The sequence below is a fragment of the Lepidochelys kempii genome, chromosome 9 (genome assembly GCF_965140285.1).
Source record: "Lepidochelys kempii isolate rLepKem1 chromosome 9, rLepKem1.hap1, whole genome shotgun sequence".
Classification (NCBI taxonomy): Eukaryota; Metazoa; Chordata; order Testudines; family Cheloniidae; genus Lepidochelys; species Lepidochelys kempii.
In genome coordinates this window covers 97,141,407-97,160,067 of record NC_136388.1, presented here as the reverse complement: position 1 = coordinate 97,160,067, position 18,661 = coordinate 97,141,407, and the positions used below count along the sequence as shown (strand labels likewise).

Genomic DNA, 18,661 nt, shown 5'->3' with positions numbered 1-18,661 from the left:
GAGGTGTTAACTCTGTAATCCAAAAAGTCAGAATGCTACCAAAAGAAAATCCCACCTCACCATCATTAACTCTGATGGGTAGGTCCCATCGTGCCATGTTGGCAATGAATACATTCTTCATCAATTCTTGGGACCCTAACTCAAGGTTATAGATGCTTTAGCACAATGAGTTTTTCTCCTGAATGTTTAAAGAGCATGCTGTAAAGTTTCCCTGACAGACCAATTTGCCCTGCATATCAGAGTGATTTCAATTCAGATTGGAGATGGGTTATTTCCTTGACCCGAATATGTACAGTAAGTTTTCCAAAGACAAGATCTGTGTGTGTTTTGTGTGTGAAGTAGTAAGACTTTCCCAGCGTAAGATACAAGAAAAAAGTAACTTTGCCCTAAAATTCCAGTGGAACCAAACAGTTCTCCTGGGCAATAAATCAAAACAACATGAATTCTCCCAGACTGAACAGAAGTGGTTTCTTGGTTTTTTAAACAAACATGGCAGCAAAAAAGCCATCATATCCTCTTGAAAAGCCAAATTGACTCCTCTCGTACCGAACAGCCTCAACTCTCTGCTAAAAACAGCAAAATTAGGGTGGGAAATTGCTTTTGGAAAAATAGAGAGAAATATGCAGAAAGATGAGATCTGGCAACCCTTATGTGTGAAGCAGACCAGGCAGCTGTGTTTTATCATCAAATTAATACATAATATTGGTCATGAAATACTTTGATCTGGATACCATTCAAGTGTTCAAATACTATGGAGATGAGAGTCTAGACAGATAGCTAGTTCAGCTCCATAGGAAAAAAAAAGTCGTGTTGACTCATGTTTGGTGTTGCTTGTTTTCTCTTATGTTTTCCTTCTTACGTTTCTTTTTCCCAGCTAAAGTTGTTGTTATTCCTTTTCTCTGACTGCTTTTTCAGTTTTCTTTCTCATTTTCTAGTGTTATCATGCAAACACATCATACCAAAGCAATGTAATCAATACATAATTTATTTGCTGAATAACTTATTGATTTTCATAATTAATATTGGAGTGTATACTGTGTACATTTCATTATGTGAACACTCTTCAAAGCCTAATGAAATGTAAACCATAAAAAATAATAGCATGAATTCTGTGTAGAGATTTCTATGCAGTTTTGCACTAGTTGTAACAAGAATTTGGTACAAAGTCTACCCAAAACTCTTGCCGCTGTTTTATCCATCCCCTTGCTCTAAAGGTGCAATAATTATGTCACACATCACAATATTGTCTAGTGCCATAAAATGGAATCTTAAAGACTTCTCTAGCTACAACCTCTTCCTCACTCTATTGTCCAGAGGTCAAGAATGAATGTAGAAACAGTCATGCTGATTTCAAGGGTGGATGGAATTTATGAAGAAACATGTAATTGTCATACAAAGTGTTTTTTATGGTACAGCATGTAGATACAGCCAATAGCTCCATCCTTTAAGGTGCTGGGGTTGTCTTAGCTTCAGTGAGAGTTGAGGGCACTCAGAATCTCAGATATTATGCTCCAAGCACTTTATTTATATGCACGATAATTCTCTTCTATCAAATCAACCAGAAGAGCTTGAAGGAACCATCATTGTTTTCAGCTTCATAGAAAAGAAAACTGATCTGTCTTCTTGTATTGTCCCTTTTATGCATTGTTTGAATAGTCTGACAAATTGTTGAGGTTTTTAATTCCTCGTGTTCATACTGAAAACTAATTCCAGCAACAAAGTCTACATGTAAGTGCTAATTGTTTTATTTTAATGCGGGTGAAGGGTATATTTAGGTAGGAACAGACCTCCAGGTAGACAGATTCTCTCCACCCACCCACCCACCCACAAAGTTACATTCTGCCACCTTTACTCAAGCACAACTCTTATTCAAGTCCAGGGGCCATATCCTCAGCTTGGGTAAATAGCCAGAGCTCCACTGAAGTTGGTGAGATTATGACAATTTACCCTAGCTTAGGTCTGACCCAATGGGAGATTTGTTTGAGCTCAGGTAACAGTATCATTCGCGTGCTGTAGATATACACATGCTAAGGCTACCTGCTTCTCTTTCAACATGTGAGAGAGACCACTGACTGCAAGTTAGTTAAGCATGTGCTTGAGTTCTTTGCTGGACTGGGGCCTGCAGGCCAGATCCTGCAACAATTGGCATGGATACATGTGAAAAAGCAGCGTTCCCTCTGCACAGGTGGTCAGAGGAGCAGAGAACCTACTCTGAGAGAGTCTACCCCCATCAGTGATAAATGACACTGCATAACGAGGGGCCAAACGTTGCTCTGTTTCACTGATTTCTTTGGAGTTGCACCAGATTTGCACTGGAGTAACTACGAGCTGAATTTGGCCTTGTGTGCATCCATCAGAAACATCATTTCTTCTTTTGTATGTAAGAAGCTGGCTGTGTTAGAAATGCAGCTCCCTTTACTCTTCCATGACCAGAAACAATGTTTCTGTGTTCGGTTGATGCCCTATGCTAACTTGCATTTCTGTCAATTTCACCTAGACACATTTATTACAAATAGCAGTTGGCAGGACAGGCTGCAGTAATTGGGGTCCCTTCTGCTTTATATATTCATGCACAGCTTCCATTGACACTATGCAACCATGTGGAGAAAGTAAGACTGCTGTAGACATGGTGAAATTAAATCTGGAACCTACCATTTGTAGAGATCAGTAGGGGTCAGTAGTACAGAATTTATGCAGTCTGCATCTATCTAATGCAAACAACCAAACAAAAACTCTGCAGCAGATCTAGCAGTAGGCAGAAATCTGCACTCCTTCTGCACGTGTTCACTGCCCCACCAATCACTAAATTTCTCCTCCCACATAAAGAAGACAACCCCATTTATATAAGGGGAGTTGCCCCCGTGTAATTGAGAGGAGAATTTGGTACTCTGATCAGCAGACTAGGTGTGTTAGAGGCTGGTTTAGGGTTGCAATTTTGGATTATTATTTTTTTTTAAATTTGGTGAGGATTATTTATATGTTAGGTAAGTATGTATGACCGTAGGATCTGAGTTGTTTACACAGTGTTGCTAGCTCGTGCAATTTTATTGTGAGTCTTTGTGGTAATTGGCATTTTTCATAAAGCCCCAGCTCCTGGAGTCGTGTGATTAGGTGACAATCTAGGCTTTCATTCTTTAAAGCAGTTAGTTTCTTCTAGCCCTCATTATTGTGTAGAAAAGCTTAATAATTTAAAACCCCAGTGCATACTAAAGGCTCAAAAACCAGAAAGTGAGGAAAAAAGAACCCGGCATATATTTTAAGCCAATTTCATGATCTTGGGGGCCTGACTCATAATTTTTGAATATTTTGGTCTGTCAATACTGTGATGAACTCTATAAATAAATGAATCAAAAGGAAATAATTTTCTAAAATATGTTATGTGTCACTTACATGGTTGCAGGTTTAAATCATACTAAAAATACCTAGCTCTCCTATAGCTGTATTCCTGTAGATATTCCCCCACCCACCTTCCTACATGGTGCTTATCAGAAATGACATAGTGGATAGCTCTCTGAAAACACCCACTCAATGTGCAGCGGCAGTCAAAAAAGCAAACAGAATGCTGGGAATAATTAAGAAAAGGATAGATAACAGGACAGAAAATATCATGTTGCCTCTATATAAATCCATGGCACGCCCACATCTTGAATACTGTGTGCAGGTGTGGTCGCCTCATCTCAAAAAAGATATATAGGAATTGGAAAAGATTCAGAAAATGGCAACAAAAATTATTAGGGGGATGGAACGGCTTCCATAGGAGGAGAGATTAAAAAGACTGGGACTTTTCAACTTGGAAAAAAGATGGCTAAGGGGAGATATGATTGAGATCTATAAAATGATGATGGGTGTAGAGAAAGTAGATAAGGAAGTGTTGTTTACCACTTCTCATAACACAAGAACTAGGAGTGGCCACATTAAATTAATAGGCAGCAGGTTTAAAACAAACAAAAGGAAGTATTTCTTCACACAATGCACAGTCAACCTGTGGAACTCCTTTCCAGAGGATGTTGTGAAGGCCAAGAGCAAAACAGGGTTAAAAAAAGAACTAGATAAATTCATGGAGGACAGGTCCATCAATGGCTATTAGCCAGGATGGGCAGGCATGGTGTCCCTAGCCTCTGTTTGCCAGAAGCTGGGAATGAGCGACAGGGAATGGATCACTTGATGATTACCTGTTCTGTTCATTCCCTCTGGGGCACCTGCCACTGGCCACTGTCGGAAGACAGGATACTGGGCTAGATGGACCCTTGGTCTGACCCACCAGGGCCATTCTTATGTTCTTGTGACAGCAGAGGGGACCATTTTCTGCTGCCAAGAGTTAATTGTAATTTGCTGACCTCAGAAATATCTATAAAGCAACATTTATAGGGGGCCTGAATCAAACCTTTTTGAAGCCAATGGGAGTCCTTCTAGTCTATTATATTTATTTTCTCATCTCCTTCACCCCACTCCTGTTACTTGTTTCTTTCATCCACTTGTTTCATCTCCTCTTTGAGCTGGTTAGCTCTTTCTGGAAGGAGCAGTCATTTATTGTATGTTTGTGCCGCGCCTAGCACAATGCAGCCTAATCGGGCTGTGACTTTTAGGTGCTACCAGGATACAAGTGATTCATGGTAATAATCCTTTGAATGAGCTTTGGGTCAGGCCCATAGAGAGTCCTGGCTTTCCCCTAATACACCCTTCCTCTCCCGCTTACCCATGTCCCCTTTTGGTGTCCTGGAGCTCCGCCTGGATTGTTTCCAAATCACAGCGTTCTCTGGGAGTCCAAGCATGGTCTCGGGTCACTACCTGCTGCGACCCCGAGGGACGATTATGTATCAGGGTTTAGTCCTAAATATCTTGAGTCAATTGCAGGAGCAAAACCCACCAAGCAAGGCGCTGCTGCCGCCAGTCACACCCTAGCCTGTGCCCTGAGGTCAGGGCAGCGTGTTAGAAATATTTCCCCTCCCTGGGCAGGACTTTCTGGACTCTGTAGTGACCCCATTGCTTGTAACTTCTGAGCTCACCCCTCCAGTGTGATAACGTGTCTTTCATCCCAAATCCCGCCCTCCGCCTAGGCTGGGAAATCAACTCGAGGCTGAAGCAGCATCCACCCCTGAAACTTCAGATCCCTGCCTCGTTTACACCAGTGCAAATCCGGAGTGACTCCACTGAGGCCAGGGCAGTACCCGGAGCGCACTTGGGGCATTCGGGCGGAGACGGCAGGAGTGTGCTTGTCGGGGTGATCACGGAGTCTCCTGGCTGTTGCATTGAAATAATCCTTGGGAGGGGGCTGAGAAGTCCGGCTCCCTTTAGAGCAGCCGCGGGTGCCCGCAGAGGCAGCGTCCGGACCCCCATGCCAGTGTCACGGAGATGCGATGCGGGCTCCCTCCCGCAGCCTCCTCTGCAGCCCTGCCTCCGGCGTGGCTGGGCGCCTGCTTTCCCTGGCTCCGCAGTGAGCTGGGGGGCCGGTCTGCTCCGCACACACTCTGCTGGGGGGTGGGGGGGGCGCAGATATTTCCTCTGCTGGGCACCTGTCCTGTCCCCCCCCCCCCCAGTGCAAAAGCAGGTGGGGAAATAAAAGCTTTGAAACAGCCAAGCTCCCGCGGTTCCAGCCCTTGCGCTGCATCCCAGAGTCGCCGCCGGCGGCTCCCTGCCTGGCTGTGGGTGCGAGCTGCCCAGCCCTCCCTGGGGGCACCCCGAGCGCAGAGAGGTCCCGCTCCACAGCCCTGGGTGCCGAGAGCCATGGGAACGCTCCAGACCACGTGGCTCCTCCCCCCCCACGCCACCCCTGGGCTCAATGGGCTGGGCTGGGGTTTCCTCTCTGTTGGCCTCTGGGGGTGCACCGACTGGGGGGGCTCCCCTTCCATTCCCCCCCTCCCCGCGGCTCTGCTGTCTGACCACAAGCCCCGAGAGCTGCGAACGACACACGGACACTGTCCCCCTTCCCCGGGGGTGACTCTGGGGTTCCGGGCCCCCCAGCCTGCCAGGAGCTTGCCCACCACAAGCAGCGGGGTGGGGGAAGAAACCCAGCCGTGAGGTTAGCCTCTCCGGGGAGCGGATTGTGTCCAGCGCTGGGTTCCGCCGGCCAGAACTGCTCTGGGGACGGGGCGGGATGAGTTCAGCGATGAGCGGGTGGTAAAATGCGGTAGGGCATTTGGGGGGGGGGGCGTGAAATAAAGGACATATTTTTGGGCGCGATCTACCCCCATACACTCCTCTGATCGATCTACCCTCATACACCTTATCTACCCCCATACATCCCTCTGATCCATCTACCCCAAATACCCTATCTATCTATCTATCTATCTATCTATCTATCTATCTATCTATCTATCTATCTATCTATCTATCTATCTATCTATCTATCTATCTAAAGCACAGACTCTCCACTAGTTTTCTATGAGAATTACATATCTTTAAAGGCTTCCTGATTTTTCCAGCCTAATTAATCTGAGCTCGGGTATGAGAAATTGGGTATGGAACATGGTTTAGTCTGGAGACGTAAATCCAAAGATAGGATGGCAAAGCGCTGTCTGCCCTGAGCACAGAGCCGGGCGTTCTCTGTCTGCTCACTGCCTTCTTACTGGCTGGTTGTCTGAGTTCTAGATTTCAGAGCTAGTTCTGATCTAGAACTCACGTGACGCACAAACTCCGCGAAGGATGGTTCGCCCCTGACTCTGTCTGCTGGTGTCTGGGATCGAAGGATAATGGGACGGAGGGTCTCTTTGTGTCCATTTGAGATTTGAAGAATGGAACATCTGAACACTGGTAAGCAGCCTCTGAATGCTTTTGATGAACTTAGGTAGGCAATGTAGCAATTAGGGCCTGATCCCCTACCTCCATACGTGGGCAAGGAAGGGCCTCAGGATCGGGTCCCTCACAGGGCTTCAAAGTATCAGAATTGCATATGCGCACCGATGCTAGTCAAATCGCTGCTTACGCCACTGGTTATAGGCACCAGTGTTAAAGGATCACAAAAATGTGTTAATAACTCTTGATCCGGAGAATCTTTTATCTGTCTGACATGCAGTAAAATTGCCAAGGGCTTCCAAAGAGAATTGCTAATAACTGAAAGTCTGGGGAATCTGACAAGAGTTGATTAGGAATTACTTTTATATATATAGTGTAGATTAAAATACTCCACGTTTGCATGCTGTGTGCATATGAAAAGAGAAGCCGTCCTTTGCATTGCTTTGCTTGTCATTAAGGGTGAGACAAGCCATTGAGAATTGCATTCGCACAAAATTGTTAAAAGTGCCACGGTTCACCCCCACCCCCGCAAAATGTGACTTTTCATAGATACTTTTAAGCTAGGAGTTCAAACCTGGCCAAAAAAAGGGAAAAGCCGTAGAGACAGATGGGGGTGGCAAATAGCCTGTCTGCATTTCCAGTGATGGATTGTGGAAAATGATTTAATATCAATTTCCCCCGACTGTGCTGGGGGGGGGGGGAGAAGAGAGGTTAATTCATGAGTAATTACAGCTAAGCGACTTCAGTCAAAGACTGAGCTGTCGTTATCTAGACGCTTAACATTACAAGCCAGACTTGTATCACTGGGCTCCGTCCCCGGAAAATAGACTCCGCAGATCGGAGTATCTACTGTCCAGCCCAGCTGACAGAACCGGTTCGGTGACTGGGATCTAGATAATTCCCAACCAATAATTGGCAACACATCTCCCTGCGACCTGACGTGCCCCGAGCCTGGAGCACATTGGGTGATTTATTTCAAATCGTATGTCAAACATCGGTACAAAACGCGCACATCTAGAACATAAACAGAGCGTAGCAAGGAAAGGGACAAAATAATCCCATTAACATTAATGCTAAACAGTAAAACAACAAAGCACGCTTGAGTGCTTTTCATGTCTATCTCTAATCGCAGGGTTGCAACCCTATTTTTGCAACGCCTCTATGAGACTGCAAAGGTAATTGTGACAGGCTAAACCTCACTCGCCCATAACGTGCCAGTGAGAGCCAAGGAGACGTGTTCTCCACAGAAAGAAACCACTGGGCGCAGGGATGATTGAAATCCGTGCGGGCCAGTTACCTGGCTGGCGGACAGGACCCAGGCTTAGCTGAGCGCCTGTAAGCACGGAACACACACGCCCTGAGTAACACGTGTGTGTGAGTGTGAGGGAGGGAGACGGGCCTGGAGCGCAGCCCGTGCCACCGGGGGGAAAGAGGCGGGTTCGGGTTCTTGACGCTGATGAGCGCGGTATTTCCAGTTGTTGCCGTGCCGGTAGGGCCGTGGGCTGCTCTTGGCTTGGATTCCTAGGCCAGCATTCGGGAGCCCTTTTGGCCATTGGGTGCTGCTAACCCCAGGTCCGAAGGAGGTTGCAGGCGATTCTCACCCACTATACATGGACGGTCCAGTTCCCAGAGGGAGCTGCAGCTCCCCAGCGCTCGGCTCCGGCTAGGGGGTCCGTGATTCCAAGCCTGGCGCGGGCAGGGGGAAGAAGGCTCCCTTTGGCCCCGGGGAAGTGACCCGTCAGAGCTCACTGAGCCCTCTCCTGGAGGGGGGAGCGCTTCTTTCGGGCCTGCTGTGGGCAGCGCCCGTGGCCCTGCTGTGCCCTGGCTCCCAGCCCCTTCCCAGCCCGGCCGGGAGTGTGAGTGGGCTGGGGGACCTGCGGGAGCCCTCGGAGGGCACCTTGCGCCAGAGCTGGGGGCGAGCCGGCCGGGGGGTCCGTCTGGCCTCACGCCCACTGCAGGAGGTTGCGTGGGAGGCGCCCCCTCTTTCCCTCTCCGGGGCGTCCCTCTCTCTCCCCTGGCACCTGGGGGGGCCACACCTGGTTAGACAAGCGGCGGGGCTGGCCAGTGACTGGCAGGCCCCAGCCCCCGGCTCCTGCGCCTCCGGGGGCTGTCCGGCCGCCCGGGGCTTGGTGGTGGCGGTGGAGGGGGCTGGCTCGAGGCTGCGGTGCGTTTTCAGGTGTTTGCGCAGGGAGCTGGGGTGGGTGTAGGATTTCTCGCACCCTTTGGCTTTGCAGCGATACGGCTTGTCTCTCGAGTGCACGTGGGTGTGCTTCTTCCTGTCACTGCTGTTGGCAAACCTCCTGTCACACCCCGCGAATTCACACACGAACGGCTTCTCTCCTGGAACAGAAACCCACATGCTCACCCGAAGCAAGGACTGGAGCGATCGCGTGTGGAAGGGGCACAAGAACGTGTCCGCGGTAGGCAACGCGTCATCTCCAGGAGCAAAAGAACCCACTGTTAGCAGAACCAGGGTTTTGTTCTTTCATGCCAGTAACTTGATGGTTTTCAGTGACACCTTTTAGTTACCCAGCATTTCAGAGCTTTCGTGTGATCGGCAGGCTGGGTGGTAGGTGCTTGCAGAGAGGCCATCACAACGTATGCCTTAAATTATGGCGCAAATAAATACATGAAATAATGCCTAGAATCGTTCAGGTTTGGGCAACCATCATCATAATTAATAAAGCGCCTGAAATCACTACCCCAATGCAAGTCCCCGCTCTGCCTTCAGAGGAAGCATAACATATGTTTACTCATTTCTCTGGTGTCAGAATTTGCTGGCTTTGTCTGGGTGGCTAGATAGATGCAGTCACACAGAGAGAGAATTTCCCAGCATGCCTCTAAAATTCTTGTTTTTTAAATATTTGTTTAACATTTCGGTTTGTCCACACTGGGATCTAATGCAAAATAATCCTCGGTAGCGTATTATCCTTTCCGCACAGCGTTTGCTCCCATCTTTCTTTTGGCCAGTAGAGATCTGAATAAAAAATTGTAGACGTGAAGGGGTCTTAAAAACGAGGGACACCGAAATCTAATTAGACAAAAAGCCGGGGCAAAATTTGGGCACGTTAAGTATATTTGTACAGAAAAACGTGGAGGAAAGAAGACGCTGCTGAGACATTTCTTTCACTCCTAGTTCTGTCTATTTCTTCGTTCTAGCAGAAAACAATCACTTCCCTTTTTGTTTACTATGATATAATCACATGAACGAAGACTCATTTTGTCAAGCGCTGTAAGGTTCTAGGGGAAGATACTTTCACTGGAACGTGAGTGTGGGAAGGGGAGGGGTGCTTGTTACCTTCAGACAATATTAGTGTATTATTGACTGAAGAAGTGTTAAATGCGGGTGGCTTGGGGGCTTACCTTTGGACAGTAGCTTGTAAACACAGAGTTTGAGGAGGAGGGGAGGGGAAATGTTAGTAAAAACAATTGTCTCTTGTTTTCAGTTATGAGCCAGAAATACAGCAAAAATATTCCCCCGGTTATAATCAGCACCCAGAGGTAAACCTATAGCACGTGCCACCGCTCTGGGGGCTTTTCCATTAATATGCAAGGAAAATTAATACTAAGGTATTATTTATTATGATTTTATTCTGGTTGGTTTTTATTGCTAATTCAACCCTTTCAAGTCCAGGAAGCAAATGATCCCCCCGACCCCCCAAATCTACTTATGACTATTGCTACTTGCAGTCTAACTAACCTGTGTGGATTCTTTTATGTATCTTCAGGTTTTCAGCTCTTGCAAACACTTTCTCACACCCCGGAAACGGGCATAGAAATGGCCTTTCGCCTGTGTGCACTCTGATATGGTTTATGAGTTTGTATTTGGCTTTAAAGGGTTTTTTCTCCCTAGCGCAGCCCTCCCAGTCACAAATATGGTTGGGCTGCTCTGGTCCTCCGACGTGCTCCATGGTGACATGGTGAACTAGCTCATACATGGTGCTGAATATTCTCGAGCAAGCCTGCCTGGAGTGGTGTCCTTTGCTGTCAGTCCACTTGCAGATCAGTTCTTGTGGAATGGGCTGTCCAGGGGAGGGGAGAAAAGCGCCGGTCTCTCTGTGGATTGCCAGATTCATCGTTTGATACCCTTCTAGAATCGAAGAGGCAAAGGGCGGATCAGCCAGAGCTCCAGTTACTGGGCTGCAATGGTGGGACCTGGTTCTCAGACCCCTTGCCAGCCTCCGTGCCCCCTGCTCCTTAGAGTTTCTGGTGCTAGCTGTCTGCTTTGGCAAAGCCTGGTTTTCACGTCCCCTGTGGTTGGGTGAGTCTAGATACATCCGGAACATGCCATGGTACGAGGTTCTGAAGGAATTCTCATCTGCAACTCCGGGCATGGTGGGTCCTGGGGGGATCTTGCTTTTGGGCGAGCTGTCCCAGCTGGTGTCAGAGGCAGGACGGAGACACTGGGGATCTCCAGCCATACACCGAGCCCGGCGTCAGAATCTGGCAAACCGTGAGAGGAGCCGAGTTTTAAGGAATTGCCAGTGGGGTGCCCTCCAGCCCCCAGTACTAAAGGTGGAAGCGCCATGCCGCGCTCGGTACTACCATCCCCAGGGTAGGGCAACTAATGAACCTCGACCAGCCTGTCATATTGTGAGCTAGTAGATGGATGGGAACCTCCAAAATTAATTATTCCTCCCCCCCCCCATATTTGCCTACTTCGTGTCCGTAACAAACACAGCCCACGTGAGCCAGGAAAGGGGGAGAGAAAGACACACACAATAGCCAGGCAAATTGTCAGCAACTCCAGCGTTTGGGGCGCTCGGCACCGTAACTATGCCCTCGTCATTCAGAGCCCTTCAAGTGATAGTAAAAATGCATCTAAACATGCTGCCGTGTGATATATAAAAGCACAGCGGGATGAGCTGCTTTCCAGAAAGGGACTTGGTGATTGGGTAGGGCTGGGCGCGATTGACAGGAGCTTAGTTTGGTGAAGAGAAGACACGCAAGCTTTCACAGCAGGATTTCTTTTCTAAACTATATCACACTGGCCTTTGAAAAGCGCCGCACACTCTCAGGGAAATAAGGTTTCACGGGCTTGCTTTCTAGGGCGCTGACATTTCTTTAAAACACAACGCAGATCAAAAAAAGAAATCAGATGTGTTCCGAACACAATGTGTTCATTAGTTTATTCCGCGCGGTTTGCTTTCATCTGGTGTCTATATCACCGAGCCCCACCCTTTAATTAAAACAACTGCCTGCCAGCCTGCACCGCAGCGCAGACACACGCTCAGCTTCCCCCTTTGTAGCTCCGGGCGAATGCAATTCAGTGCCACTCGCAGGCGCATGTTTAAAATAAGCGTGAGCGCCTCCAGAGCAGGACGGGCGTGGGCGAAGGCATCGGGAGCTGGCTGCTGCCCGGCTTTGGAGCCTGACGGGGAGAGGTGAGAGTACGTGTGAAATTCCGCTAGTGCCCAGCTCGACTTCCACAACACCGCCAGGACAGCGGGAGAACCCGTTGCGACGCTCCTACAAAGGGAGCTCACATGGAACAAGGACATGTAATTGTCTTGATCTGGGATCTACATTTGAAATGCTACATTTTTTATTTAGTTATTTATTTATTTTTTTTAGTGCCCAAAAGACATTCAAGCAAAGTTTAAATGCGCCCAGGTCTCGCCCAACTAGGCAATCGCTTCCCCGGCGTTTGCTGGTTCGTGTACCTTACAGTGATAACGCTCAGTCCTTTCTGAAACAGGCTTCTCATTGCAAAACTGACACGTCGAAAAACCGTCCCAGTAGGAATTGCATCCGCGGGGTGAAAAGCACGCTGGTTGAAGGGTGGCTTAATTCTAGCCACAGAAGCGTGTTAGGTATTCTCTGCCTTACTTCTGCGAGCCGGAGAGAAAGCTACAATGAAATAATTGGATTTGTTTCCTAGGTGAGGCGTTCCTGCTAGTCTACCTGCAACCAACCAACCAAACAAAAAGACCTAAAACTTCACCCTGGCAACTTCTAATGCCTTTTGCAATCGACATGTGTTGATCTCTAGTCTGAGGCAACGACATGGTTATTCTAAACGAAAGACAAATTATTTGATTTATTCGTCGGTTATAAAAATATCCTATACAACCCATTATAGCAGGCGGAAGGGCGGAATATTGAAATGCTGGTCAATGAATTGGCTAGTTTGCTGTGATATAAATGTAGCTACGGTCCATCAAATTAAAGTCAAATTCTGAGTTGTCTTGACATAAACATTTCCGCTTTAAATACAGTGCGGACGGGGAATTAATGATAACCCCGCCAGACTGATTAGTTTGTGAAAGTAAAAATAAACAGGTCTACAGAAATTCACAAATAAATGCAGCCATAGTAGTAAAACTTGATCTTTTCTTAGTTTCCTAGAAGGAAAAGATGATGTTTTGCTAATCTTTCGCCCTCCCCATTTGGTTCTAGTTTTAATTTTTGAAGAACAAATACAGGAGCTTTGAAAATAATATTTCCCAATGAAAGTGGTTCACTAATTCAATTCAACAGTAGGCAAACTGCAGGGGGAGCGAGGGACATTCCACTGAAGCCTAGTCATCTTCCTTAGTAAACTAGGAAGATTGCTTTCAAACTACATTTGCTTCTGTCGGTATAAAATTAAGTAATTGCGTCTATCTTCCCTTGACGTAGTTCCTGTCCAAGTCCTTTTGTTACTTAACACACAGATATTGAAAAACGCCTTGTATCACCAATGGATATCTAATAGGTCCCCTATTCTGCCATACGGGCAAATCAGACGGGTTCACTGAAAATAAAGCCATCTATCTGAACCGTTTAAACACTAAATAGCTCATTTGGTAGCAATAATAAACCCTTTATTTCAGGCATTCACAATAATATTATACGGTTTCCCAGGCTTGCTCGAATTGTCACGGATGTGATTACGCCTAATCCCAAACGATAAATAGAAACAAACGGACATTCAGTACCAACCTTCTCCACACAAACACGGAAGCTTTTATTGATCATGCCTTTTCGGTATCTTTTACCCCTGTGGCTGAAAACTTTCCTTAGCTCTCCAGGTTTATTAATTCAGGAGGGATTGCTTTCGGAGCACGTGCATGGCAATTAAGACGTAGTGTGAATTATAATCTGATTTCACTCCATATTTCCATTCAGAAATATCTTTGCAAAGGAATAAAGGGGTAAAAATAAATCCCAGATCAACCTAAAGCCCTAGACGCAGAAACCCAAATGGCAAAATATGAAGAAACCGTTTCAAATCTAACAGGAAAGGCTACGAATATAGCAGAAGAAAAGGCTTAATTCTCCTGGGGGGGGGGGGGGATCTAAATGTATCATGTAAGTGTTACTGAATATTGAAGCAACACATCCGGAGTGACTAAGGCATGTAAGCGAGGAAACTGAATACATTAAAACGATACTTCGGTGATGGGGTTTTTTGTTTTTTTTGTAAGATCTTAAAATATTCAACACGTTGTTTAAAAATTTCTTCCGTGACATTAGAAACTCATTCGTTTCCTTAGGGGGTGCTAAATTATTTTGCTGGTACTTGAGAGCTAGTGAGTTCTGTGGGGAAACAACGCTAAAACAAACAGGAATGGAGTAATAAGGTGTCATGTTATGTCAAATACTCGGTGTTAACGTAAATCTGCCTCAGCGCTGCAAACCCACAGGGCCCACAAGTTTCCTGGGCTGCCAGGGCTGCCTGCAGGAATGGAGACCAGCAGCCTGAGGGAGGGCTGGGGGAGCAGACACAGGGCTGCAGGAGGGGAGGACCCAGCCAGCTCTGGAGAGGGCATGGCTCCGAAAGGAGAAGGGCTGGATCCTTGTCCCTCCTTCTCTGCGTCCCCTCTCTGCAGCTGCTGGCCAGGGGAGCAAGTGGGAGGGCAGACACCGGAGACCACCTGAGCCGGAGCCCGAAGCGGCCCCGAGCTCCTCGCTTCCGGATGTGGCCTGCTGAAGGTGGGGAGACCCAGCCCCACCGCACGGTGTGTGAAATCCACGAACCCCCCAACCCCGGAGCTCTCACCAAAGGGGGTGCCCAGTCCTCGGCCCTGGGGCAGGCGGAGCGCCGGGCGAAGGGCTGCTTTGCAGCAGCTTCCTCCAAGCACCTGTCCGGGGCCAGGAGACTGCGGCTAGATAAACAGCTTCCCGGGGGGAGGCAGATCCCGCCCGGCTTGGGGAGCGGGCTGAAAGCCTCTGGTCGGATGCACGCAGATTGCCGAGCTACCAGCCACAGGCCCGCAACACGGACCCCTCTGCCCGGGTGGCTCAGGGCGCAGCGCTTGCTCTGCTTTCACCTACTGGGCCCGGCCAGGCGTCCAAGAACTCCTCTTTCCCCTTATATTTCATGTCAGGTTTCCTTGCCACCCAGAGAAATACCTTTAACCTGCCCGCCTCCTGCCCCTGTGCTCCTGGGAGTCCGCTCCATCCCTCGGCTTCTCCCATTGCCAGGCTGCCTGGCTGCGGCTGCACCTGGAGGGCCAGGCTCCAATTGCCCTGACACTGGAAAAGCAAATCGGGCAAAAAGCTCGGGTTCTCTGGAGTGTCCCTGCCCAGAGGCGCTCCGGGAGCCGCCTCGCACGACTGGGTCTCCCCGGGAGGTTCAGGAGCTGGGCCCAGCTTCTGGTGCCGGCGCTGAGCACTCATAAAGCCAGGCAGGCCTTCACGGCAGTGGCCACAGAAGGGGCTGGTGGACTACGGCTGTCCATATGCAATGCGCCGGGAGCAGGGTCTGGCCTTCCTCTTTAAAAGGCTGGAAGCGTCTCTTGTAAATAGTTTCGGCTGGTTTGGGGCCGGGGTGAGTCCTCCGGCTCCTTGTGGTACCCCAGGGGGGCACGTGGTCACGATGGGACCCAGGTCAGCAGGGAGAGAGACTTTAGAAGGGGAGGGTGCGACATTTACACCTGTTGGTATTAATTACAAGGGCTCCGCGTGCCGAGAGGGAACCTTTCAGAACAGGGGAGACGTGGCAAGGGCCAGTCACACATCCGAGCCGGGTGGGGCCCGATCCTGCAAAAGGGCTATCTGCTTCGCTGGGAGCAGGATCGGGCCCGTATAAGGGAAAACGAAGGGCGGAAATCACGGTTTGGCTAAAACCAATAAAGCTACTGTGATGTTGGGCAGGACCAGAGCGGGCTGGCTGGGGGCTTCTTTCTTTTTTTATTGAACCTAAGGTCCCAAATTCCGGATGCGTTTAATTTCTTTTTTTTTCCCTCTCCATTCTAACGTGCTCTGCTTGTTTTCGATCTGGTATTTTCTCCTTCTTGGCAAATTCTAGGGTTTTTTCCCCTCCTAGTCTTTATATTCCAAAGGGCCAGCGTGTGAGAGCTATTCTAAGAGGGGGGTGTGTGTGTGTCAGAGAGAGAGACCTGGGAAGCGGCTGGAGGGGGTGGGGAGGGTGATATGTATCCTGTTTGGAAGGGCAGAGAATAATAGAACAAGAGGCTACCCTTGTCCAAGGCAGCAGTTGTTCAGTGTCGCCATCCCAGGCCCAGGTGGCTCCAGGCAAGTCCGGAGCCAGACCCCATGGCGAGGGGAACGCGAAGACTGGGGGAGCTGGCAAGCACGCAGGCGGGACTCTAAGAGCCTGGGGCCCCGGGCCCAGCCCGGGGTACAATTTGCTCTGCTCCGGAGCTCCCCCTAGTGTCGGGCTGCGCTCCCGTGCAGCTTGTTTCCTCGCCAGCCGCTGGGGCGTTGCTGGGCCGTCGCGCAGCCCGCGCTGTGGGTTTGGACGGCCGCCTTGCAGCGTGCGCCGAGTCCCGCGGGGCCTGCGGACGGGTTTGGGCCACCCCCCCTCCCCAAACCTCAGCCCTTCTCCTCTTTCCCGTACCGAGCCCCGGGGCCGGCCAGCTCCAGCGGCTTCCCGACTCCCGCTGCTGCAGCCTGGCGGGGCCGGGCGCTTGCAGAGGCTCTGGGGCGCCCGGCTTAGCCCCCAGCCCACCCCACTGGGGCGCGCGGGCTCTGATGGGCGGGGCTGGGGGGCAGGAGGACGCGCCAGGTCAGGACATGTGCAGCGCTCCCCCCTGCCCCCCGCTTTCAGAAACAGGGGGTCGCGCGCTGCCAAAAACGTGACACACCCGCCTGCAAACGCCCCGCTGCTTTTCAGTCCGTCTCGCTACCCGGGCGGAGGCCGGACTCCGGCCTGAGTCAAGCGGGGACGCGGCCGCAGTAAATCCGAGGGAGCCCGGAGCCGGGGCTGCTTGTCACTGTTCGCCGAAATCTGAAGCCTCCACCTTAAATCTGCCCTGCAACGCTCCAGCCGAGCCGCGCAGACTTTGTTACAAGAGGATGAGGGTCTGGCGTTTTAGCGAAGTGATCGCTCCTGTTTACATTCAGGGATGGGGCCCGGGGTAGGGGGAGACTTCAAGGAACACAGTAAATAACCTGAGCGGTGCAATATTTGGTGCGACTCGAAAAGAAGGGCAAATAAAAGTGCATCTTTCTTCTGCACGTCTTTAATAGCCCTTTGCTACGCTCTCCCCTATCGCCTCTTCCCTCCCCGTCCTCCGCACACTGGCTCAGCCCGCTCTCCCCAGCTCAGATCTGCGGGGTGGAGCTCGGTACCCACCCTGCTCTGAGGGCAGCTTGCTTTTATGGGGCAGTTTCGTTGCTGATGAAAGCAGCCGAGGCCAGTGCGGGAAGTGAGCTCTGGGCGAGCCGGAGCCAGAGGCGCGGAGCTGTTCTGTGGGCAGGCTGGGGACTGGGGACTCGCCACATGCCTTCGAGCCCTTTGGTGGCTTCGGTTGCCCCTCAGGGCTCAGTCACGCAGAAAGGGTCAATAAAGTGTGTGTCCCCCGCAAAAGAAGAAAGACAATAAAGCCACCCTCCAGGTCACAGGTCACCTCGTCACTGATTGAGATATTCGCAACTTTGTCCCCCTTCTACTTCGGAAAAGCTAAAGTTAGCTGGGGAGGGGGAGGAGGGAGCCGGAGCCTGAAAAGGAGACGGGCTTTTGATTCCGGCAACTAGCAAAAGACAACTTAAAATAAGCAAAACTGTCCTTGATTTAGTAAACCTCGCAAAACTGTCATGGAACCCAAGGGGCTGCAAACTCCCCCCCCCCCCCCCCCGCCCATGCAAACTCCTTGCAGAGTGAAAGAGACCTGATTTCCTTCCCCAGGGTAGGCAGCTTTGATGTAATATCCCCTTTTTAAAAACAAATAATTAATGCCAGCATTTAGTCGACAAAGAGTGCAGGCTAAACAAGCTGGCAGGACTGCAGAAGTAACTTGTTTTGTTTTTTTTCCCCATTCATATTCTGAAAAGCTAAAAGCTAGCATGCATGTTTGTTGTACCAAATGCATTGCCTGGAAGTAAGTAAGTGTGTGTGTGTGTGTGTGTTGAAGACAACATAATCGGGGGGTGGGGGTGGAAATGGGTATTCTTTAAAAAAAATTAATCTGTTGAACCCCAGATGCCTCTGTGTAAAATAATAATAATAGGCGGGTTGCATTCTAAAAATAATCAAGAAAAGGAGTATTAGCTAATGTGGGGTTTTCAGGACAAATCTAGACGTGATTTTTTAAATCTATGCGGTAAACGTAGAATTAAGGCACTGGCAGTGATGGGGGGGGTGCTGTTGTTTTTTGCTGCCCCTTTAGAAATGGATGTGGGCTCCCCAGATGGGAAAGTTCCTAAAGTCCGAGACATAATGCACACCTACGACTAAGGTGTCTGAATCAACCCCTTAGACGTTTTTAATTTGCATTTTTACAAACAAACATATAAGGAATATGAGAATCCACAGAGGGCACAACATCTTGCAAGAAGGGAGTGACTATAGTGGGCCCGAACAACTTTGTATTCAGCAATTAATTACCGTCTCCATGTTATGGTCCCCTGGCATATTCCACCGTAAGCACAAATACTGTAAACGCCTCCACCTCAAACTCCGTGGTGTTTTCCCTCTGTAGCTCGTAGAGAAAAACTGAGCTCCCAGGTTCTCTGACTGAATCCGACTGGATGTCACGAA

The 18,661-nt window shown here is 49.3% G+C and overlaps 1 protein-coding gene across 1 annotated transcript; it reads right to left on the bottom strand.

The window, feature by feature from the left end:
- Positions 1–7,665: 7,665 nt before the first annotated feature.
- LOC140916962 (uncharacterized) lies at positions 7,666–11,242 on the bottom strand. Its single transcript, XM_073358857.1, has 2 exons — positions 10,433–11,242; positions 7,666–9,072 (listed from the first exon to the last, which is right to left on the bottom strand). The coding sequence occupies exons 1-2, from the start codon at positions 11,151–11,153 to the stop codon at positions 8,471–8,473; spliced, it is 1,323 nt and encodes a 440-aa protein (XP_073214958.1). The 5' UTR covers positions 11,154–11,242; the 3' UTR covers positions 7,666–8,470.
- Positions 11,243–18,661: the final 7,419 nt, after the last annotated feature.